This window comes from Gorilla gorilla, chromosome 3 (assembly GCF_029281585.2).
Source record: "Gorilla gorilla gorilla isolate KB3781 chromosome 3, NHGRI_mGorGor1-v2.1_pri, whole genome shotgun sequence".
Classification (NCBI taxonomy): Eukaryota; Metazoa; Chordata; class Mammalia; order Primates; family Hominidae; genus Gorilla; species Gorilla gorilla.
This window is the reverse complement of record NC_073227.2, coordinates 9727582-9751944: the sequence shown is the minus strand read 5'-3', so window position 1 is coordinate 9751944 and position 24363 is coordinate 9727582. Positions and strand designations below refer to the sequence as shown.

General features: G+C 52.2%; 2 protein-coding genes and 1 long non-coding RNA gene across 3 annotated transcripts in view; 1 reads left to right on the top strand and 2 right to left on the bottom strand.

Annotated features, from left to right (window-relative positions):
• The window catches only part of LOC134758288 (collagen alpha-1(I) chain), a 28520-nt gene extending 23833 nt beyond the window's left edge, over positions 1-4687 (bottom strand). The window contains exon 1 of the mRNA XM_063705157.1: positions 4624-4687. The gene's annotated coding sequence lies outside the window, so the exon portion shown is untranslated. The remainder of the gene's footprint in view (positions 1-4623) is intronic.
• On the top strand, positions 1523-7452 carry SPON2 (spondin 2). Its single transcript, XM_004038319.5, has 6 exons — positions 1523-1839; positions 2308-2530; positions 2895-3118; positions 3191-3382; positions 3805-3979; positions 6727-7452. The coding sequence occupies exons 2-6, from the start codon at positions 2311-2313 to the stop codon at positions 6909-6911; spliced, it is 996 nt and encodes a 331-aa protein (XP_004038367.1). The 5' UTR covers positions 1523-1839; positions 2308-2310; the 3' UTR covers positions 6912-7452.
• Positions 7453-17110: 9658 nt separating this feature from the next.
• LOC129532932 (uncharacterized) lies at positions 17111-19968 on the bottom strand. Its single transcript, XR_008678885.1, has 2 exons — positions 18150-19968; positions 17111-17238 (listed from the first exon to the last, which is right to left on the bottom strand). It is a non-coding gene; the product is annotated as an uncharacterized lncRNA (long non-coding RNA).
• Between the last annotated feature and the right edge of the window lie 4395 nt (positions 19969-24363).

The window sequence follows — 24363 nt, the reverse complement described above, 5'->3', positions numbered from 1 at the left end:
CTGAGTGGCCGGGATTACTGGCGTGCACCACCATGTCCAGCTAGTTTTTGTATTTTTAGTACAGATGGGGCTTCACCATGTTGGCCAGGCTGGTCTCGAGCTCCTGACCTCAAGTGATCCGCCCGCCCTGGCCTCCCAAAGTGCTGGGATTACAGGCATGAGTCTCACTCTGTCGCCCAGGCTGGAGGGCAGTGGCACACACAGTTCACTGCAGGCTTGACCTCCCCTGGCTCAGGTGATCCTCCCACCTCAGTCTCCTGAGTAGCCGGGACCACAGACACAGTCTCCTGACTAGTTGAGACCACAGGCGCACTCCACCACACCCAACTAATTTTTGTATGTTTTGTAGAGATGAGGTCTCCCTGTGTTGCCAAGGCTGGTATCAAACTCTGGGCTCAAGTGATCCTCCCGCCTCGGCCTCCCAAAGTGCTGGGATTACAGGCATGAGCCACTGCACCTGGCCCTCAGTGACCTTTAAGAGTGTGAAGGAGTCCTCAGATAAAAACATCTGAGAAGCACGGAGGTGGAATTTGTCTTTGGCCTGAGGGCCTGGAGTCTAAATACTGCATTGAGTGGCTGATCTGTGGTTTTCGCTTAAGATACAGGTTAGATCATTTGTTTCTGTTTGCATTCTGTCCTAGTTGCTTCTATTTATTTTTTCTCTCTTTTTGAATCTGTGAAACATTAACAGGGTTCCAAACATCAGAGTGTTTTGTCTAAGCTTAAAAGCCCTCTGGGTGATTCCGATGAGCAGAGGCTGGGAAGGATTGAGCAAGACCATCCCCGAGCTCCTTCTTCCGCTCTGTTTCCAGATCCCATGACTGGGGACCTATAAATATTTTCCTGACATGGAGCAGGATCAACTTCAGCATCTGTTAGCTTCATCCCAAAGGCAGGGAAGCCCAGAGCCCCTGGGAGGGCTCTGCACCGCACGCACCGCCGGCCTGCAGCCCCAGCCCTGTGCGGGGTCCTGGGGAGGGGGGCCCCCTTTCTGTGGCTCTTCCTGACTCCCTGCGCGTTCCACCCCAGACCCTCAGCCCACTCTGACCTCCCTCCAGGAGGGATGGCTTGCAAATGCCCTCTGGCCACAGTGTAGACCGCTAGGCTGTTCTGTGCAGCTTTAGGCCATGCCAGGAAAGAGACTTAAAGCCAGGGCCCCAAAGGCCAGGGATGCCTGCGCCGGGAGCCAGGAGCTTCCCCAGCCACCTCCAGCATGTAGACTGAAGTCAGGCCACGCACAGGGCTCTCCAGGTCACACCCTGCGCGGGAAGGTGTAGCACACTGGCTCTAATTTCGAGAAGGTGAAAACAAGAGCCCCTCCGCCCCCATGCCCTGAGCTTTCCCGAAAGGCTTGGGGCAAAGAACTCCCCGCAGTGGCACCTAGGGAGGCACCAGGAAGGCGCTTGATGGAACGGGAGAGAAACGGGGAGAGGAGAAAGGAGAGGGAGGAGGAAAGGGGGGAGGGGAGGAGGAAAGGGGGGAGGGGAGGAGGGGAGGGGAGGGGAGGGGAAGGGAGGGGACGGGGAGGGGAGGGGAAGGATAGGACAGACAGACAAAGAAAGGGGTGCGGCAGCGCGGCCAGGGGAGGAGGGTGATCCGGCCCGGGGAAGGTCGCTGGGCAGGGCGAGTTGGGAAAGCGGCAGCCCCCGCCGCCCCTTCTCCTCCTTTCTCCCACGTCCTATCTGCCCCTCGCTGGAGGCCAGGCCGTGCAGCATCGAGGACAGGAGGAACTGGAGTCTCATTGGCCGGCCCGGGGCGCCGGCCTCGGGCTTAAATAGGAGCTCCGGGCTCTGGCTGGGACCCGACCGCTGCCGGCCGCGCTCCCGCTGCTCCTGCCGGGTGAGTACTGCGTGCCCCTGGGACACCCACAGAGGACCCGGGCCTCCTGCACTTTCCCCGCGGCCCAGAACCTTGTGGCACCTCCACAGGGACCCCCAGGACTGGCTGCGACCGAGCTTTAAGGGTCTAGTCCCGGGGGCAGCCAGTCGGCCAAGGCCCCGGGTCCCTGCGACGGCGAAGGCATCCCGGAGGCCACACCCAGACCGGCCTGGCAAGCTGCAGGGACTCGGACTGAAAACCTGCCCGTTACCCCGGTCGCTCGCAGGCACACGGGCGATCTAACCCCGCGCCGTCCATTCCGCTGATGGGGGTCTCGGAAGCGCCGCAGGAGAGCTTTGCGGAGCAGGGAGTGGGGCGCGGGTGCTCGGGGCCGTCCTCGGAGCCCAAAGTGCCGCAGCCCTCTCGGCTTTCCACCCCGAGGCTGCCACGACGGTGCCAGCGCGCGGCTGCTCCCCTCTGTGCTCCCAGGTGATGGAAAACCCCAGCCCGGCCGCCGCCCTGGGCAAGGCCCTCTGCGCTCTCCTCCTGGCCACTCTCGGCGCCGCCGGCCAGCCTCTTGGGGGAGAGTCCGTCTGTTCCGCCAGAGCCCCGGCCAAATACAGCATCACCTTCACGGGCAAGTGGAGCCAGACGGCCTTCCCCAAGCAGTACCCCCTGTTCCGCCCCCCCGCGCAGTGGTCTTCGCTGCTGGGTAAGTACAGCCCCCTCCTCGCCTCCTGCTCCACCAGGAGGGCTGCGGCGCCGGAGCCCCCCCACAGCTGCACGGCGGCGCTTCCCAGTCTGGGGCGTGCTGACGTCGGGAGACTCTAACACAAGAATGTTTGCCGAGCGCCTGCGGTGTGCGGTTCCGGGGATGCGGTGGGGGCAGGGGGCGCTCACGGGGAGGGCGCAGGTGGGTCGGGGCAGGGGCAGCCACAGGGTGTCACGGTCCGACGTGACTGGCGGCCATGGTTCCCTGCGGGCGGCGGGGAGGGATTTCCTGGGGCGCCCGCTGGAATCCAAGCCCGACCGCAGTGTCTGACCATGGTCCGCGGCGCGGCCGGGTGGTCCTGCAGGGGCCGCGCATAGCTCGGACTACAGCATGTGGAGGAAGAACCAGTACGTCAGTAACGGGCTGCGCGACTTTGCGGAGCGCGGCGAGGCCTGGGCGCTGATGAAGGAGATCGAGGCGGCGGGGGAGGCGCTGCAGAGCGTGCACGCGGTGTTTTCGGCGCCCGCCGTCCCCAGCGGCACCGGGCAGACGTCGGCGGAGCTGGAGGTGCAGCGCAGGCACTCGCTGGTGAGCGCGGGGCCGGCCGGGGGCGGGGTCCGGGGGGCCGGGGCCAGGCGCGCTGAGCCGTCGTCGCCGCAGGTCTCGTTTGTGGTGCGCATCGTGCCCAGCCCCGACTGGTTCGTGGGCGTGGACAGCCTGGACCTGTGCGACGGGGACCGCTGGCGGGAACAGGCGGCGCTGGACCTGTACCCCTACGACGCCGGGACGGACAGCGGCTTCACCTTCTCCTCCCCCAATTTCGCCACCATCCCGCAGGACACGGTGACCGAGGTGAGTGGGCACCCCGCGTGCGCAAGGGCCGCTATGGCCCCCGCGGTGGGGACAGGGCTGGGGCCTGGCTGCACCCTCGCCTCCCAGCCCAGGACAGCCGCTTGCGGCTTTTGTGTGGAAGAGGCTCTGCTTCTAGCGCCAGCAGTGAGCAAGGGGGTGCAGCCCTCCCATACTCTCCCAACCCGGGGTCACAGCACCGCAGGGAGGACAGCGGGACGCGCGTCCTGAGGAGGGCGCCCCTTCCTGGCCTCGGTTTCCAGCCCGTGTTCCGTGGGATGGCTGAGAGGAGTACATGGGACCCTGTCCCCAACAGTGGTGCAGAGGGCACGCTGGACGCTGGGCAGTGGCCCCAGTGAGGCCATACGCATACCAGAAGGTGGGCTTCTCGGACCCCAGGCCAACCTCCTCTTCCTCCTCCCCAGATAACGTCCTCCTCTCCCAGCCACCCAGCCAACTCCTTCTACTACCCGCGGCTGAAGGCCCTGCCTCCCATCGCCAGGGTGACACTGGTGCGGCTGCGACAGAGCCCCAGGGCCTTCATCCCTCCCGCCCCAGTCCTGCCCAGCAGGGACAATGAGATTGTAGACAGCGCCTCAGGTAACGGACATACGGGTCACATGGGACACACAGCAGCCCCGAACCCTGCCACAGGGCGACCACCAAACCCGAATCTAAGGCTCTGAGAAATTCCAAGTAGGGATTCGTAGTGCGTACTGCAAGATGGTGCTTAGATTTAGGATTCTGTTGATTCAAACACTGAAGATATGACTCTTGCACATTATTTGCAGTTGAAAGCATCTTACAGGGCCACAGCCCAGAGGAAAGAATGAAAGGAGGCTCCAGACAGTACCTGAGAGACTCTGTCCTGTCAGACATGCACCCACGGGTGACCTGTGTGTCACAGCTGACAAGGAAGCTTGCTAGGATGGCCCTGTCTGTGTGGCCACCGGGTGACAGCTATGCTGCAGGGCACCTGTGGGGGTCTCGGGACCCAGCCACCACACAGCTCGGGGCTCTGCTCACAGGCGCCTTGGTGTGGGGCGGGGCAGGTGCTGATGAGCATTCCCCTAGCTCTTCCAGGCACCTGCTGGACAGGGCAGGCTGGGAACGCTGGGGCCGAGTGGCAGTTCCCTCCCTGCTCAGCTGGGTGGCAGCCACTGGCCCCACGGAGCACCTGTGGTCTGGAGCGCATTGCTGGGTCGTGGGTCAGGGCCTGTTGGCTCTGGGTCTCTGGGTCTCACCTGATATGGGTGTGGGAGAGTCAGCGTAGGCCCCAGACAGCAGCGGACTTCAGACTTTCCCGAGGAGGAACTGGAGCCCACCAACCTGGCCATGGGCCCCATCGTCCTCCACCCTCCACGTTGCTGGCTGGAGTTGAGGCAGGTACGGGGCCACCCCACACCTGCCCCCCAAGCCATGTGGTAGGGACAGATGTCGTCTTGAGGAGCAGCAGTAATTACAAGCTGTCAGCCGTCCCTGGAAGCAAGGGCCAGGTCAGGTCAGACAGGAGGCCGCCTGGCTGGCGGGAACCACTCCCCAGACAGAGACTGTGCCCAGTCCTGGGTCCCTCCTCATTTGGGATGAACTGGGCCTCCCTGTGCCAGCCTCGGTGCTGCCCCGCCCAGTGCAGGCTTGGGCTCCTCACTCATTTGTCCAAGTGGATGCCCCATTCCAAGCAGATGTCCCCGAGCCACTTACCCAACAGGCAGACGTGCCAGCACTGTCCGTGGTGTGCAACTGGTCTGGCGGGAAGAGCCCCTCGTGGGCAGAGGGTCCAGAGAGGTGCGGTTTGCCCCACATTCGGGGGCACTGGGCCACAGTGGGCAGGGGAGCACGTGGCCAGTGCCCTGGGCTAGGAGAGGGATAAAGTCAGCTGTGGCCAAGCAGAAGCAGTATTGCAGGGGAAGGGTGGGGAGAGACTGTGCTATGAGCTCTGAGCAGGAGGCAGGACATGGAGAGAAGGGTGGGAGACGGACAGAGCCAGCTGTGCCAGCCGAGGGACCAGAGTGGGGAGTGGGGACGGAGCACAGACCACCGCCCACAAGGGTCTCTCCTGTGACTTCTGGCTTCCCGAGGGCAGAGGCTGGGACTGGCATGTCGTGTCTGGCACCCAGGAGGCTCCGCCAGGTCCATGCCAAGCCAGCCTGGCTCAGCTCTGGCTTCCTGCTCACACGCTGGATGCCTGTCCCCAGGCCTCCTCCTGACAGGGCTCTGCAGCATTGGAGAGGCTTGTGGTGGGGCCCTCGCCATAGAACAGGCACTGCCAGTGCTCACCGACTCCTCATTGCAGCCAGGGCAGGGGCGCTCCCACCACCTCAGTTTCAGTCAGGAAGCTGGGGGGTGCTGGGATCTGCCAGCAGCTCTGTGTGCTCCCCAGGTGGGCTGCCCGGGGCCCTGGCTCTCTGGCTTCTACACCAGTGCCCCTGCGAAGCCTCAGCGCCCAAGGTCTTTGCAAGCCCTGTTCCTGCATCTCTGGAGAGGGCTGCTCCAGGTGTGGGCCTGGCCAGGGCTGCCGGACCATTCCAGGCACTGCACCTGCACATTGACCCCCTTCTCCACTCTCTCTCATCCTTCAGTAGCCACAAAGCTGGCAGCAGGGTGCTCGCAGATTTGTGAGGAGAGCCGAGCCCTTTGCTGACTGTCCTCGCGTGCACGGCAGAGTGAGGCGGGGCTCCTGGCCTCCTTAGGGGCTGCCCGCTCTGGGCCACACAGCCAGAGGAAGAAACACTGTCCATCTGGCTGGCTTGGCCTGTGGGGTGCAAAAGAGGTGTTTTCACTTTGCTTTGGAAACATGGAAATTACCAAGTGACTTAACCATAACACCAAATGATGATTTTTAAATTTATGAAAATTATGGAACCAGATGGGACACAGGGAAACGAGAACGATACTGAAAAGGTCTGAGTCCTGTGGGGGTCCAGGTCCCGCAAGACAGCTAATCAGGTGCCCCTGTCTGTTATTCGGGTAAATGTAGCAGCTGGGTCCAGGCTCGGGCAGAGCAGCTTTCTACAGCAAGGGTGTCCGCCCTCTCCCGGGGTTCCTACGGGGTTCCCAGGGGCCTCTTACTCTGCCACGATGTGGGAGTTCCAACACCACAGGGACTTGAGCGGCAGCTCCGGCTCTTACGTAGAAACGCGCAACTCCAGTCCCTAGGTTGTGTCCGAGGTTGCCATGGTGCCATCCATCTTGCCGCTCACTCTGCGACTGTGCGGAGAAACGCAGGTGCCCCCGAAGGGTGGGCGTGGCCTCTGATGAATGCACACGTTGGTGGGAGGCGGCTTCTGTTTGTACGAAGCGCCTCTTCACGCGAGCGTTCACCTCGGTCTCTCCTTTGCTTGGTCCAGTTCCAGAAACGCCGCTGGACTGCGAGGTCTCCCTGTGGTCGTCCTGGGGACTGTGCGGAGGCCCCTGTGGGAGACTGGGGACCAAGAGCAGGACTCGCTACGTCCGGGTCCAGCCCGCCAACAACGGGAGCCCCTGCCCCGAGCTCGAAGAAGAGGCTGAGTGCGTCCCTGATAACTGCGTCTAAGACCAGAGCCCCGCAGCCCCTGGGGCCCCCCGGAGCCATGGGGTGTCGGGGGCTCCTGTGCAGCCTCATGCTGCAGGCGGCCGAGGGCACAGGGGGATTCGCGCTGCTCCTGACCGCGGTGAGGCCGCGCCGACCATCTCTGCACTGAAGGGCCCTCTGGTGGCCGGCAGGGGCATTGGGAAACAGCCTCCTCCTTTCCCAACCTTGCTTCTTAGGGGCCCCCGTGTCCCGTCTGCTCTCAGCCTCCTCCTTCTGCATGGATAAAGTCATCCCCAAGGCTCCAGCTACTCTAAATTATGTCTCCTTATAAGTTATTGCTGCTCCAGGAGATTGTCCTTCATTGTCCAGGGGCCTGGCTCCCACGTGGTTGCAGATACCTCAGACCTGGTGCTCTAGGCTGTGCTGAGCCCACTCTCCCGAGGGCGCATCCAAGCGGGGGCCACTTGAGAAGTGAATAAATGGGACGGTTTCGGAAACTTCAGTGTTTTCATGTTATGGATCTCTTTGCATTTGAATAAAGACTATCTCTGTTCCTAAAAAATGTCACTGGCTGTCCCCACACTTGTTCTGGGCCCCGTGCAGTGCAGGGACCCGTGGTGTGCGCTAATTGGGGACACACGTTCAGAAGGCACCTGGTGATGCCGTCAGGGCCATGAGGCACGTGCTCTGTGTGTGTGTGGGAGGGAGGCTTGAGACCCACAGATTTCCCCACAACAGACGCCACCCCTGGCCCATACAGGATTTCAGAAGACACAGCAAATGGCATGTCAGATGCATCCACAAACCCAGCAGGCAGGCGCCTGCCCACAGGACGATCAGAAGCTAAGACAAGGGGCACCTTGAGATCCGGTCGAGGCCCCAGAAGCCCTCACACTGCCCCCTCCTCTGTGGGAGCAGCTTGCATTGCTGCTGTTCATGGGGGGGGGGCCACTGACCACCAAGACCCTCGCAGCCCATCAGGCCACCAGCAGACACTTCCTGAGACCTGAGCTCAGAGGCCCCAACCTCAAAGATGTCCTCAGGGGCTCACTGTGATCTGCCGTGGCCCTTTCTGCAGCAGGGGTCCCCGGCCCTCCCCACCAGTGCCACTCACCTGGTGGAACCCCAGGGCCCTCTCAGTGCCTGGGCGGGAGCTCTGTGTGGTTTGAGGATGGAGATGCTTGGGGGATGGCTGCTTCTTCAGTCCTCTCCCAGTGACTGGAAGCTGGGGGCTCACTTCCCTCACCGAGGCCTGGTAGACGACCCTTCCTCGTAACTGGCTAAGGCCCTCCAGCCCTGATGCTTCTAGAACCAGACCCCAGGCCCAGCTCCCACCACCCTGCACGCCATCCCCACCCACCATCCTTGAAAACAATGAACTAAGCCCAAGCTCACGGGCGCATGAGCTCTGAGGTGATGTGGAGATCTGAAAAACCCCTGGCTTAAAGTTTTCTTAAGGTTCCTGGGACTGACAATGCCAGGAGGCCCCTGAAGGAATGGCCATAAATCCTGTGTAGAGATCACACTGTGTACTTGGAACTCAGAGGATCCCCAGGAACATGAACCCACAATCAGAACCCATAAAACGCACAGAACACCAGCCCTGATGCTCCTGAGTCAGAGCACATGGCAAACTCCACGGTCAGAGCCACCGGGCCGCTGGGGCTGGCATGACCAGGAGAAGATGCTGACCGAGTTAACCTCGCCAGGAGCTCTAAACTCAAAGACACCAGAGCAGCACAATGGGGTGGTGCATTGAAGCCTCGACAGACGGATACAACACTCCAGTCAAAGGGCAGAGACTGCAAGAGCAGACTCACAGAACCATGCGCTACTGTGGAGCCTGTGAAGTCCTGTAGGATCACTGAAAGGCTGGGGAAGGGGTTGTGGTGCAGCCTCCTGCAGACACCTGGATCCACCTGCCCTCCCTCCTGGAGCATGGAGCTGGGGGGCCCTGGGGTAGGACAGGTGTCACTTTGGGGCCAGAACATTTACTGCCCAGGTGAGAGGCTATTGTGCTTTCCTGGCCTCAGGGACCCCAGGGCATGTGTTGACGTGGGTGCCATCACAGAAGTCTCTGGGGCCCCAGGGCATGTGTTGACTGGGTGCCATCACAGAAGTCTCCGGGGCCCCAGGGCATGTGTTGACGTGGGTGCCATCACAGAAGTCTCTGGGGCCCCCACGCCACTAGGATGGCCACTGTTTTGCTGAGGCATTGAGATTTGAAGGAGACCAGTGGGGAACGCCATCCGGTAATGGAATGCTGTGTGAGGAATCCCACAGGGGCCGCCTGGCTGGAGGGTGGATCAGACAGGACCTATGTGGCTGCCCTCTCCTGAATGAGGTGGGGAGCACGGGAAGGCGCAGAGTGCAGAAACAGCACTGCATCAGTGCCCGCCATCTTGACAGCAGTGAGTAGTGGGTATAGACAGGAAAATGGAGAGGAGAAGCCCCTGCAATAGTCCCAAAAGAGAGAGGTTTGGGCCTCAGAGACACCCGTGGACATGGGAAGAAATGGATGAGTCTGGGTTTGTTTTGATGAAAACGCAAGGTGAATACTTACAGACCTGCGTTTGACATGCCTCCCAGAGACACCCAAGAAGTTGACCCCATCCCAGTTTCAGGAAGGCCTTGTCCCAACTGGGTCAGCATGGGGAACCAGGGGGGCAGTGAGCAAGTGAGGGCAAGTTCACACCTGAGGGACCCATTCGTGGTCTGTAGCCCCCTGCACACTGTGCTGCCACAGGTGGATGGGGGGCACCTGGGCCAGAAGGAGGGGCTCCACAACTACACTGAGACTGCATGCCCCTCGTATTAGTGGGATGTGGATACGCTGGGCTCCAGGGTGCTGCTGGGCCTACGGGGTGAGGGTTGGTCCAGCCCACTGTGCTGAGGAGAAGTGGTCAGCAGTCCACAGTGTCCAAGCCATAGGAGGATAATCATGGAGTGGCCCACTGTGCTCAGCAACAACACACAGGCCATGGGGACTGGGGCTGAGGGGTCTGTGGCACTGGGGGAGGAAGACAAAGGGTAGAACATGGAGAAGCGATGGGCAGGGAGTTCCTGGCAAAGATGGTAGGCTGAGGAACTGAGCACTGACATCTAACTCCACTCCCACCATACTCCACTGGAGCTGCAGAAGAGGGTGTGTGGATGGCACAATCCAGACGCCTGCCTTGGCACTCTCAGGGGACACCCTCCACCCACAGAATGGCGAAACGGGATGGATACAGCTCTGAGACACTGCCCCTTTCATAAGATGCAGGGAGGACTCCACCTTCTACCCCCACTTCTAAAAATAAGTAAACAAACACATTGAGGCTGGAGCAAGGAGGTGCTGTCAGGCCAAAGAAACAAGCTCATGAGCAGCTGGGAGAGACAGGGCTCCTGAGGGCTGCTGTGAGCTTGGCTAGCAGCAGAGTGAAAAGGTGAACCCGGCACCCCACATGGAGAGGGACCCTCGAGGCCAGCAATGCCCTGTGATATAGGAAAGGACAGGAGCGATTCTCTCCTCAGGAGCTTTCCCAGTCCCTAGTGTGAGCCCCAACAATCAAAATCAGGCAACGAACACAACACAAAGATTAAATAAACAAGAAAACAAGTCGCTATAATTGAAAGCCAGAAAAAAAACCCAACAGATTCAGACACCCAAGATCTCAGATAATTAACTTGTCAGAAATGTAATATAAAACAAATAGAACAAAAATGACCAACCAACAAGGGAAATGAGAATCAAACAGATACATTTGGAAAGGAAAAATTATAAAATGAGGAAGCCTGAGTGAGTTGGAGAGCTAATTAGCATAGCTGAACAAAGAATTAGTGAACTGGAAGATCTAGCTGAAGATATCAGGCAGAACGCAGCACAGAGAGACAGGAAATGGGAAATTTCACAAAGATATGGAAGATAAGATGGAAAGTTCTAAAATGTTTTAAATCAGAGACTCTAAAGGAGATAATAGGGAGAGTGGAGAAGAGATAATATTTAAAGAGAAAATAGTGCAAATTTACAGCACTGGTTAAAATTAGAAGCTGTCTCCAGAAACAGAAAGCATAATGTATTCCAAAGAGGAGAAGCGAAAGCAGTCCACACCCATGCACAGTATATTGAAACTGGTGAACACTAAACACAAAGAAAGAACCTTCAGACTGGGCGCGGTGGCTCACGCCTGTAATCCCAGCACTTTGGGAGGCCAAGGTGGGCATATCACGAGGTCAGGAGATCGAGACCATCCTGGCTAACACGACGAAACCCTGTCTCTACTAAAAATACAAAAAAAATTAGCTGGGCGCGGTGGTGGGCACCTGTAGTCCCAGCTACTTGGGAGGCTGAGGCAGGAGAATGCCATGAACCCCAGAGGCAGAGCTTGCAGTGAGCCGAGATTGCGCCATTGCACTCCAGCCTGGGAGACAGTGAGACTCTGTCTCAAAAAAAAAAAAAAAAAGAAAAAACCTTCAAAGGACCCAGAGGAATGTACAGATTGCTTATGAAGGAACATCTATTGAATGACAGCTACTTTCTAACAGCCCAAAGGGAGTCAGAAGGCAGTCAGATAATAACTTTTGAAATGTTGAGAGAAATTAACTGTCAACCCACAGCTGGGAACTCAGCAACACCTTTTAAGAATGAGAGCAAAATGCAGACATTTTCAGATTAACAGAAACTGAAGAATCTTAATACCAAGATAATTACCCTGAAAAACTTCTAAAGGATGTTGTTCAGGGTGGAGGAAAATTATCCCAAAAGGATGGTCTGAGATTTGAGGAATGGTAATACAAATTATTTTAAATCTCTCCAATAACAAAAGTATAAATTCCCCAAAGATGGAGAAAAAAATAACAGCAAAATTAGAGAAGCTGAAAAGCAGCGGTAAAGTGAGAGCTGATTAGCAGGGCCGAGGAAAACAAATCCTAAGCTGGAAGTTCAGGTTCACAAATTCAAATAACTGGCCGGCCACGGTGGCTCACGCCTGTAATCCCAGCACTTTGGGAGGCTGAGATGGGTGGATCACTTGAGGTCAGGAGTTTGAGACCAGCCTGGCCAACATGGTGAAACCCCATCTGTACTAAAAATACAAAATTAGCCGGGAGTGGTGGCAGATGCCTGTAATCCCAGCTACTCGGGAGGCTGAGGCAGGAGAATTGCTTGAACCCAGGAAGCAGAGGTTGCAGTGAGCCGAGATTGCACCATTGCACTCCAGCCTGGGCGACACAGACTCCTTCTCAAAAAACAAAAACCCCAAAAAAACAAACACCCAAATTCAAATAACTGGGCAAATTTTTAACCACAGAATGTTTAAAAGCACAGGGAATTGTCAGTTCCAAAGACATTTATTACTAGATTCTATAATGTCATAGTATAATTTTGGTATAGGATAATGCTGACCTCATAAAATGAATCCAAGTGCTCTCTTCTCTGACTTTGTGAAAAATGGATATTAACTTTTACATAAACGTTTTATAGAATATTTCACAGAATTCACCAGTGAGGCCATTGGGCCTAGAATTTTCTTTGTGGGAGGAGTTTTTAATTACAAATAAAATTTATTTATTCGATTCTTTATTAGATTGATTAGGCTATTAAAAATATTTTTTCTTGTGAAAGTTTTTGTAATTTGCGCTTTTGAAGAATTTGTCAATTTCATCTAAATTGTCAAATGTATTGGCACAACTCATTCACAAAATTCTTTTAGACAGGGTCTCCCTCTGTCGTCAGGCTGGAGTGCAGTGACACAGTCACTGCTTACTGCAGTCTCAGCCTTCTAGGTTCAAGCCATCCTCCCACCTTAGCCTCCTGAGTAGCTGGGACTACAGGTACCCCCCCACCACACCCAGCTGATTTTTATTGTTTTGTAGCAACAAGGTCTCACTATGATGTCCAGGCTGGTCTTAAACTCCTCAACTCAAGTGATATCCATCTTCCTTAGTCTCCCAAAATGCTGGGATTACAGACATGAGCTACCACACTGGCCCATAAAATTTCTTTATTACCCTCTTATTATCTGTAGAATTTATAACGATATCCCCTTTCATTCTGATATTGGTAACTTGTGGTTTTTCTCCTTCTCCCCTGATCAGACTTACCAATTTTATTGATCTTTCAAAGAACGAGTTTTAGTTTCATTAGCTTTCTCTAGTGTTTGTTCATTTTGTTTCAATGATTTCCACACTTTACTTTTACTTTTTCTTCCATCAATCTTTAATGTTTCCTTCCTTCTTACTTTAGGTTTAATTTGCTTTTCTTTTTGTAGTTTATTAAGGTAGAAGTTTAGGTCATGGATTTTAAACTTTTCTTCTTTTCTAATATAAGCATTTTTTTTTTTTTGAGACAGAGTCTCACTCTGTCACCCAGGTTGGAGTGCGTGATCTCAGCTCACTGCAACCTCTGCCTCCCGGGTTCAAGTGATTCTCCTATCTCAGCCTCCCAAGTAACTGGGACTACAGGCACATGTCACCATGCCTGGCTAATTTTTAAATTTTTAAAATAGAGATAGGATCTTACTACGTTGCCCAGGCTGGTCTCAAACTCAATACAGGTATTTAAAGGCATAAATTTCCCTTTATAAATTGCTTTAGCTGCATACCACAAAAGAAATATATTTTCATTGCAATTCAATTAAAATACTTCCTATCTTCCCTATGACATCTTCTCTGATATATGGTTTATTTAAAACTGTGTTTAATATCTAAATATTTGCAGTTTCTCATATACGTTTTATTACTGATTTCTAATTCAATTAAGTTATGGTCAGGAACATATTGTATGATTTCAATCCTTGTAAATTTATTGATACTATTTTATAGCCCCAAGTAAGACCTATCTTGGCAAATATTCCCTGTGCATCCTGTCACGCCTGAGTGTGGTGTTTCACTAATGTTAGTTTGCTCAAGTTGGGTCACACTGGTTGATGGCATCGTTCAGGTCTTCACTAATCCTACTGACTTCCCTTTATTTGTTCTATTACTAATAGAGGATTGTTGGCATCTCCAACTATAATTATAGATGTATCTCTTTGTCCTTCAATTCTGGCAATTTTTGTTTCATAAAATTTGGAAGCTTTATTATTAGGTACATATATATTTAAGATAGTTCCCATTTATCATTATGAAATGCTCCTTTATCTCCAGTAATCTTCTTTTATTTAAAAATCTATCTTGCCTGATATTAATATTGGCAATCCAACTTCTTGGATTAGAGTTTGCATGGAATATCTTTTTAAAAGCCAATTTCTTGTAGATGATACTTATTTGAGTCTTGCTTCTTTACTGGTCTGATAATCTCTGCCTTTATGTCATTTACATCGAATGGACTTAATTGATATCATCAGATTTAAATCTACCATTTTCATTTTTATTTTGTCTCATCTGTTCTCTCTTTTCTTGCATATAATTTTATTTTTGAGCCATGTAAATATTTTACATAATTAAAAATAAAAATAGTGAACTTTAAAAAGGCAAAATGACTAAACTGCAAATATTGAAAACAAACTGACACAAATGAAATATACTTTATATGAAAATAAAATAATTACTTCAATAACTTTAAATGGTGTTTTTGTGCATATGTCCCCGGGAAAAGACGAAAGAGAATGGCAAAGAAATCTTAGGTGCCATTTCGTAGTCTTTTTGATGGCAGCAAATGTTGGTGTGGCTCTTTGGAAACTCTTGTGGACACCCCCGCTTTACTGCACTTTGCTTCACTGTGCTTTGCAGATACTGTGCTTTTTACAAATGGAAGGTTTGAGGCAACCTTGAATTGAGCAAGTCTGTCAGCGCCATTTTCCAACAGCATGTGCTCACTTCATGTCTCTATGTCACTTTTTGGTAACTGACACAATATTTCAGTGTATTTTATCATTAGTATATCTGTTATAACAATCTGTGTTCAGTGATCTTTGTTGTTACTGCTGAAATTGTTTTAGGACGTCACCAACTATACCCACGTAAGATGGCAAATGTAGTAGATAAATGTTGTGTGTGGTCTGACTGCTCCAGTGACTGTCCATTGCCTCATTTCTCTCTCTCTCCTCAAGTCTCCCTATTTCCTGAGATATACTAATATTGAAATTAGGCCAACAAGTAACCCTGCAGTGGCCTCTAAGTGTTCAAGTGAAAGGAGGAGCCATCATCTCTCTCTTGCAATCAAAGGCTAGAAATGATTAACATAAAGCTGAGATAGGCTGAAAGCTAGGCGTCTTGTGCCAAACAGTCAAGTTGTGAATACAAAGAAAAAAGTATTGTTATTTTTTGAGACAGGGTTTTGCTCTATCACCTAGGCTGGAGTGCAGTGGCATGATCATAGCTCGCTGTAACCTTGAACTCTTGGACTCAAGGGATCCTCCTGCCTTAGCCTCCAAACTAGCTAGGACTACAGGCATGTGCCCAGCTAAATTTTTTTAATGTATTTTTTTGTCGAGACGAGGTTTTGCTATGTTGCTCAGGCTGGTCTCAAACTCCTGGCCTCAAGCAATCCTCCTGCCTCAGTCTCAAAGTGTTGGGATTATAAGCATGAGCCACTGTGCCCAGCCAAGAAAAGTTCTTGAAGGAAATTAAGAGTGCCACTCCAGTAAACACACAAATGATAAAGTCAAACAGCCTTATTGCTGATATGGAGAAAGTCTGAGTGGTCTAGATAGAAGATCAAACTGGACACAACCTTCCCTTAAGCTAAAGCCTAATCCAGAGCAAGGCTTTCTCTTCAGTTCTATGAAGGCTAAGAGAGGTAAGGGAGCTGCAGAAGAAAAGTCTGAAACTAGCAGAGGTTGGTTCATGAGGTTTAAGGGGGGAAAAAAAAAAAAAACAGAACAAGGTGAAGCAGCAAGTGCTGATGTAGAAGCTGCAGCAAGTTACCCAGAAGATGTAGCTAAGATCATTGATGAAGATGGCTACACTAAACAGTGGATTTTAAATGTAGACAAAACAGTCTTCTATTGGAAGAAGATGCCATCTAGAACTTTCATAGCTAGAGAGAAGCCAGTGTCTGGCTTCAAAGCTTCAAACGACAAGCTAACTCTCTCATTAGGGGTAATGCAGCTGGTGACTTAAAGTTGACTCCAATCCTCACTGACCATTCTGAAAATCTTAGGGCCCTTAATAATTATGCTAAACCTCCTCCACTTATGCTCTATACATGGAACAACACGGCCTGGATGACAGCCATCTGTTTACAGCATGGCTAACTGAATATTTTAAGCCTACTTTTGAGACCTACTGCTCAGAAAAAAAAAAGATTATTTCAAAGTATTACTATGCATTGACAATATTGACAATGCAGCTGGTCACCCAAGAGCTCTGATGAAAATGTATAAGGAGATTACTGTTGTTTTCATGCCTGCTAACACAACATCCATTCTGCAGCCCATGGATCAAGGAGAAATTTCAATTATCAAGTCTTACTATTTGAGAAATACATCTTGTAAGGCTATAGCTGCCACAGATAGGGATTCCTCTCATGAATCTGGATGAGTAAATTGAAAACCTTCTGGAAAGGATTCACTATTCCAGATGCCATTCAAAACATTGATGATTCATGGGAGGACATACAAATATCAACATGAACAGGAGTTTGGGAGAAGCTGATCTTAACCCTCAAGGATGACTTTGAGGAGTTGAAGACTTCAGTGCAGGAAGTCTCTACAGATGTGCTGGAAACAGCAAGAGAAATAGAATTAGAAGTGGAGCCTGCAGATGGGACCAAATTACTGCAATCTCAGGCTGAAACCTGAACTGATGAGGAGTTGCTTCTTATGGATGAGCAAAGAAAGTAGTTTACTGAGATGGAATCTAGTCCTGGTGAAGATTCTATGAACACTGAAATGAAACCAAGGGTTTAGAATATTCCATAAACTTAGTTGATAAAGCAGCAGCAGAGTTGGAGAGGACTGGCTCCAATTTTGAAAGACTTTCTACTGTGGGTAAAATGCTATCAAAGTGTCACATGCTACAGAGGAATCTTCTGTGAAAGCATCAATTGATATGACAAACTTCACTGATGTCTAATTTTAAGACATTGCCACAGCCACCACAACCTTCAGCAGCCACCACCCTGATCAGTTAGCAGCCGTCCACATCAAGGCAAGACCCTCCACCAGCAAAAAGGTTACCACTCCATGAAGGCTCAGATAATCATTAGCATTTTTTAGCAATAAAGTATGTTAATTAAGGTACATACATCTTTTTTGTAGACACAGTGCTTATTACACACTTAATAGACTACAATATAGTGTCAATATAACTTTTATATGCACTGGGAAACAAAAACATTTGTGTGACTTGGTTTACTGCAATGTTTGCTTTATTGGTGGTCTGGATCTGATCCCGCAATGTCTCCAAGGTATGGCCTGCATAGCTATGTTGAAGGATAAAGCAAATGTATCGTATTAATGCCAGTAAGTAGATTTTTGGCATAAAAGAGATACAAGTATATATTCAATGAAATTAAGTAAAACTCTTTAGTCTTACACTTCGATTGGACATGAGAATATGAGCTCCTTCTTTAATTTAAAAATAAGCCCACAATAAAACCTTTCCTAGCTCTGTCCCCTGAGAAAGCTCAGGGCAATGACGATCTGCAGAAGCAAATGCCCCTCACGTGAATGCCTTTTATATTATATTAAAGAGTGAATGTTATTCTGTCTAAAGGACACAGGAGTGAAACTGAGGGGTCACCATTGGCCAAAGGTTGGGCAATTTAAGTATTAAGAATAATGACTCCGATATATCAGAAAAGCATTAAATACCCAACCACTCATGAATTCATAATGATACTTTAAAGAATCCCCATTGGTTACATGGCGGCTGTTAGGGAACAAACATACTCCTTTGAAAACCGCTAATTCTAGGGAAAGAACCAAGCCCGTGGCCGGACTTTCCTGTACAAACTGCTTCAGGGCAAGCAGCTAGTTGGTGAGAAGTTCTCCTGTAGCAACCACTGAGGAAAGAGGAATCGAGAGAGAGAGAGTGGATGTCAAAACTGCCAGGCAGAGGCTGAGGGAACCTGACAAGGGGCAAGCGGGGACAGCACTGAGCCCCTCATGGGCTGTGGTCACTCAAGGCAGGACAACTGGACATCATGGCCTCCACTGTGAGGCACCAGGAGGCACTCAGCAGCGACTCTAGCTTAAAGTCTGAGCCCGAGTCTCATCAACTCTAACTGCACACACCAGTATCTGGGAAGCTGGAGGAAGAGCCAGCCAACCCCTCGCCACTCCCAGCACAGTCTCTGGAGCATCAGTATCAGTTCCCAGGCCCCGTCCTCACCTCCAGATCAGGGCGTGAGCTCAACAAGAACCCCCGGAGATTTGCAGTCACAGCGAAGGTGTGCTGAGTCCAACGGCACCTGAGGACACTTTCACCACATCTGGGATGCCGGCCACCATGAGCAAGGGCCCCAGGGTCTCCAACAAATTAGTGGGTTAAGAAAGAGACTGGTGTGGGGAAGGCAGACCCTATAAATAAAAGAGTTTTAACAGACATAGCAACCAAGTGTCATGTGTGGATTCTGTTTAGATACTGATCAAAATAAATCAACTGTGAAAAAGACCTTTTAAGGCAATCAGGGAGACGTGACTGTGAACTGGGTGTCGGAGGACAGGAAGGGGTTCTTATTAACCTTGTTGTGATGGCATGGTTGGTGACTGTTTCATTTAATAAGGTCCTCACTAGTTAGTGACGCATACTGAAGTGCTGATAGGTGAAAACGGCCTCTGACCTGACATACTTTAAAAGTGTGTGTGTGGTGTGTGTGTTGGTTAAGTAAAACTAGTTTGGGGTTCATCACACAATTCTCTAGTTTCATGTGCTTAAACTGTTCTAGAATAGACGGTTTTGGCTTTTTTTAGCTGTGTGAGGAAGTAGAGAAGTGAAGCTAGCCTATCTGGCAACCCCTCAAGATGTCAGGCTATGAAATAACACTGGCCAACACTTACATAGAGTGTGCTGTGTGCCAGGGACTGTTCTTAGCACTTTACACAGAGAGTATCATTTGGTCTTTACAGCCACCGTATAAAGCGGGCTCTTTATTCTCTCAGATGAGGAAACTGAGGCAGAGAACTAAGGAACTTGCCTAGGATCGCACAGGAGGTAAGGGGCAGAGGAGGGACACCCAGACAGTGTGGCCCCAGAGTCTAGGCTTGTCAACATTGTGCTTCAGAACATCTCTAAAGGAAAACATTAGCTGTTTGGGAGACTGAGGCAGAGGGCACAGACCAGCGGGAAGGGAGAGAGGTCTCTGAGGAGGAAGGAAAAGGTGGGCTCTGAAACCGGAGCTGGGTTTAGGTAGGAGGAAGGGCAGGTCGTGGATGAAGACAGCTGCAGGTGTGTGCCTGGTCGCCCTTGCCACATGCTTGGAATCCAGCCAGAGCTCCACCTGGCACCAGAAAAGCAACAGCTACACCCTTCACCAAATGCCCACTATGCATCAGACCAGGGCTGAGAAGCCCACACCGACTGTGTCATCTAATCCCTACGACAATGTACTGCCCCTGCCTTATGGGTCACAACCTGGAGGTCCATCGATCTGTCCACACTCACGTCACTGAGAAGCAGTGTAGTCAGACAGCCCAGGCCCTCGGCTGCCAGCACTTGCTCCAAACCACACGATGCATTCTTTCCGTCTTCCCACTTCTTTCCAGAGTGCTCAAAAGGGCTCGCTGAAGCATTCTCATGATGGTGCACTCACATACAAAAAACAAGCGTGTGCAAAAATGTGAGCACCACGTGAGCTTTGCAGCCGAGCTAGCTGTTCTCTGCCACTGTCAAATGCCCGGTCCCCGTGATGCAGTCCTGCAGTGACTAGTCACATAAGATGTTGCACTGGGGGCGTTGACGAATGGGTCACAGGACCTCTGCACTATTTTTGTAACTTTTTGTTAGTCTACAGACATTTTTAAATAAAAGGCTTGAAGAGAAAACACTGGATGTCACAGCTGAAAAGACCTAATGGATCACCAAGTGATTTTCACTCCTTTTTTAAATGAGGAAACAGACTTAGTCTCTTCAGGGCACGCGCTCTTCCTAGTCCAGGTGGTTCCACTTTAGCCAGGTTCCCTTCCTCCCACCCACAGGTCCACACCCACCTCCCCCGCACCCAGCCTCCCACCCTCACCCTCACACCCAGACTCCTCCCAACCCAGCCTTCCCCCGGCACCCGGCCTCCCCCAACACACCCAAACTCCCTCCCACACACCCAGCTCTCCCCCACCCACCCAGACTCCCTTCACACACCCAGACTCCTCTCACACACCCAGCCTCCCCCGACACACCCAGACTCCCCCCAGACACCCAAACTCACCCCTTACACCCAGCCACACCCCCCACACCTAGCCTCCCCACCGCACTCAGCCTCCCCTCGACATGCCTAGCCTCACCCCCACACCCAGCCTCCCTCCCCTCCTGCCTACACCTGCCTCCCCATCTCTCATTTCTCATACTCCATGACACCATCTTCATTAGAAGCTTCTTCACTCCATCGGAATGCTTCAATATCTTTTCAAAGTGGTGGATCAGAAGGAACTCTGCATCATCAGCTTGGAAAGGCCCCAAATTCTTACGCCTTTTTATCTTGTTCGTCGGATTTGCTGCAAGTATCTGCCCAGTGTCAGCGCCACGTGTCAGTTCTCACGAAAATCAATTTTACAAAATTAGCCAGTGAAATACAAACACCCACTAACCAGTGGCACCTGCAACGGATCCATTTCAACGAAAGTATTATCAGAAGTGGCTCAAGCAACAGAAATGCAAATGTTAACATTTCTTTTATGTTTTGGTTTTCCATTTTCAACTGCCTTTTATTTCCACGCAGGGGAACGTGAGGAGAAATGCCTAATAGAAGACATTCCAAGCGACACGTTGGTAACAGGTAAGTAAAATGTGCTCGGTTAAATGTTGAACTCCAGAAGTGGTTTTACAGAATTCTGCCATCCTCTACGTCCATATTACTTGGCAGTGAACATAATGCTGCATGGTTTTCTCTTGATCATTTATCAAGTTATTCAAACCTAACAGCCTTAAGAGTGAATGGTAGAATTCATAAAACAGGAAATCTGGACAGGGTTCCCTGGAATCCAAGCTTGATTTGTTTTTCCAGTTGTCAATGTTCCTCAGTAAAAGCATCTTGGTTGCCGTTTCTCACTCTCATAGTGGTTGAACATTCAAAACGTACGTGAGGTCTTTAGACTGTGCAGCAAGACAGGAGCACAAGTCGCACGTCCTCTGTGCCCTGGCCTCCTGGTGTCCACAGAGCCATGGGGAGAAGGCATCGTGGTGGGTGTGCAAGTGCAGATCGGAGACTGTTTTCCAAGCAAACTGCTAGTAAAAGCTGCTAACACCATGGTGACTTCCACACGTTTCCCACACTGCCACCAAGCACAGCCCCACACAGCTGAGCTTCACCTGCCTTCTGAGAAAGAAACAAGTACCCGTGGTGTCAGAACGGTGTAGAAAATCCAGAATATGCTTAACATTTAGGCCAGAATCAACATCAAATTCCCGGGTTTTAATGCAAAAAAAAAAAAAAAAAAAAAAGGAGGGAGAGTAGGAGGAAGAGAATCCAGTGATATTCCTCACAAGTGCTGATTACGTATTTTATATCCCATTCAATCTTACAATGAATACTGTTGAATCCTCTTTTCAATTTATCTTGGTCATTACCTTTGAGTGTGCTATTGCAAAAAGTAATGACCCATCCTGCGAAAGATTAAGTAAATGCATCAAGCATGGAGGCAGAGAAAGAAACAGAGCAATGTGAGATCAAGTTTTGGGATGAGTAGCATGGAAAAAATACACAGGAAGAGAGCTGGGTGGTCTTAGAGCCCTCGCTGCTGCTCCGACACTGTGGATGAAGCCATATTTGGGACTCTGGAGTCTGTACGAGCCTGCCTGGATCCAAATCCCAGTCTGTCACCTGAGAGCTGTATGCCACTGGGCAAGTGACTTACCCTCTGTTTCATTTGTGAAATGCAATGATGATTAAAAAAACAAACATCTATTTCTTTTGGTTGTGCTGATGATTAGGTTACTCTTTGTAAGGCTTTTAGAACCTAACCCAGCTCACAGAAAGTACTGTGTTTGCTCAACACGTTCTCTGAGCCCAACGATCTCATCCCACGGGAAGCTTGGCCCCTGAGGTAAATAGCCCTGGGTAGCCGGCTGTTTTCCTGGTAACATGTGAATTTTCCAGCCTGCAGTTGAAGGGGCAGAGGAAGAGGAAGGGGGACAGTGCTGGTCTGTCCACTTGCCTGTTGCCTCATGGCCCATCAGCTGGATGGGCTCACCCAGGACCCACTGGGACATCTCAAGGAACTGCAGCCACCTGAGCCATGGCGGCACTGGCAGCAGGAAGGCAAGTGTGGCTAGACAGTGTCCTGACAGCTGTGTCAAGGCAGGGTCTCAGTGATGACACCATGGTCCATCTAGAGTGGCTGGTGCCATCATGCCAGCTGCAGCAGGGAGGCACAGCCAGGGCTGCATGCTCCATGGAACTGGCAGGAGCTGCGGACAAGCAGGAGCCCTGCCCCTTCCGAGTTGGGTGGTAGCTCTCTGCAGACTTAGGCATCCCTGTGCTCTCGGGCCGGGAGCAGATGGGTGCCCCACTCTCCTGGGCACAGCTGCAGCCACTGAAGTCACAGCTGTAGACCCAGACCTCCTGCTCCACAGAGCAGGCAGGAGCCCCACCCAAGTCCTAGCTGCAGATCCAGGCCTTCTGCTCCATGGAGCAGGCAGGAGCCCCACCCCTCTGGGCGCAGATGCAGCTGCCCAAGTCATGGCTGCAGACCCAGGCATCCCTGTGCTCCTGGAAGCCGGGAGCAGAGAAAAGCCCCACTCTCCTAGGCGCAGCTGCAGCCACCCAAACCATGGCTGCAGACCCAGGCATCTCTGCACTCTAGGGGGCCCAGGAAGCCCCATCCCTGGCCTTCGCAGGTTCGGAAGTGCCTGCTTCTGCTGCCTGGCTTCTCCCTGCTGTCAGTGTCCACTTTGATCTCAGAGTAAAGTCAGGGCGAGCCTGGGCACTGTTGCAGCCTGGCCAGGTGTGCACACGCTCAGGGCAGTGCTAATACACCAGCCCCCTGCTGTCTCAGCACCCTCCAGACTTTGAGCACCGAGAATAGGAGGGAAGCCAAGGGGGTGCTGAGGGTAGCTTGCCACTGGCCTGCAGGCACCCCTTGGCACCTACAGCCTGGACACCATGAATAGCAGCAGGACGCAGACAAGTTCCTGGGTGGAAGAGGGCAGGTCCCTGGTGAGGCCCCCACCTTCAGGCCAGGGAGGTCCTGAAGGCTGGGGACTGGGCTGCCAGTCCTGCAGACCAGAGTGGGAACTTCTGGTGCCTTTACCCATGACTGCCGATGTACCAATCACAGTGCACTTCCTCCCCTCTAAGACCCATAAAAGCCCTAGGCTCAACCAGAGCTGAGCAGACATCAGGGCAACCAGATGCAGAGAGGAGCTACCCACTCCATGGCCTCCTCTCTGCTGAGAGCTGGGGAGACAACAGGAGGACCTGCCTGCAGAGAGCAACAGCCCACTCCAGGGCCTCCTCTCTGCTGAGAGCCGCAGACACAACGGGATGGCCTGTCTGCAGACAGGAGCAACCCACTCCAGGGCCTCCTCTTTGCTGAGAGCCTCAGAGATGACAGGATGGCCTGCCTGCCAAGAGGAGCTTCCCACTCTACGGTCTCCTCTGTGCTAGGAGCTGAACGCTCGTTGCGACACCCTGGCTGTGGAAAGGAGCTGCCCCTGCGGGTCTCCTCTGAGCTGTTGTATCACTCAATAAAGCTCGTCTTCCTCTTGCTCACCCTCCACTTGTCTGCAGACCTCATTCTTCCTGGTCACAGGACAAGAACTTGGGACCCATCAAATGGCAAGGCTAAAAGAGCTGGTGTAACACAAACAGGGCTGAGACATGCGCCTTGCTTGCCATGCTATGGGGGAAGAGAAGGAGAGAAGAGCTGCAGCCCTTCAGGGAGCCTAGACTTGGGAGCCCCCCAGGCCAGGAACAAGCAGGAGCCCTGCCCCTTCTGAGTTGGACTCCCTCTTTGGGGCCCTGTGGTTCCTGGCATACTGCATTCCCCAGTGCCAGCTGTGGAAGCTGCTTGCAGTGCACCTGGTCCAGCTGCAGCCTTGCAGAGAGCGAGCGCCCATGCCAGCACCGGAGCTGCCCACCTTGCAGCAGCTGCTGGTGTGCCTGACTGCACAGTGGCTGGACCCCATGCTCACTCACACACCCCTCACTGCTCTGTGCCTGGCTCGCTCTTGGCAGGTGTGGGATCCAGGCCAGTAGTGTGAGTTGAGTGCAGCACGCCAGGCTGAGTGGGCAGAACAAGCCCAGTGGGCCCAAGCAAAACTCGGGCAAGGGTGCCACCAGCCACAGAAGTTTCCAGCTAGAAATGTGACACCCCAAGGATCCTCTGACAAGCGGTCCCATCTGGCTGGAAGACCAGGGCCCACTGTGGCTGGCTCCCTCGCCCAAGTCAGG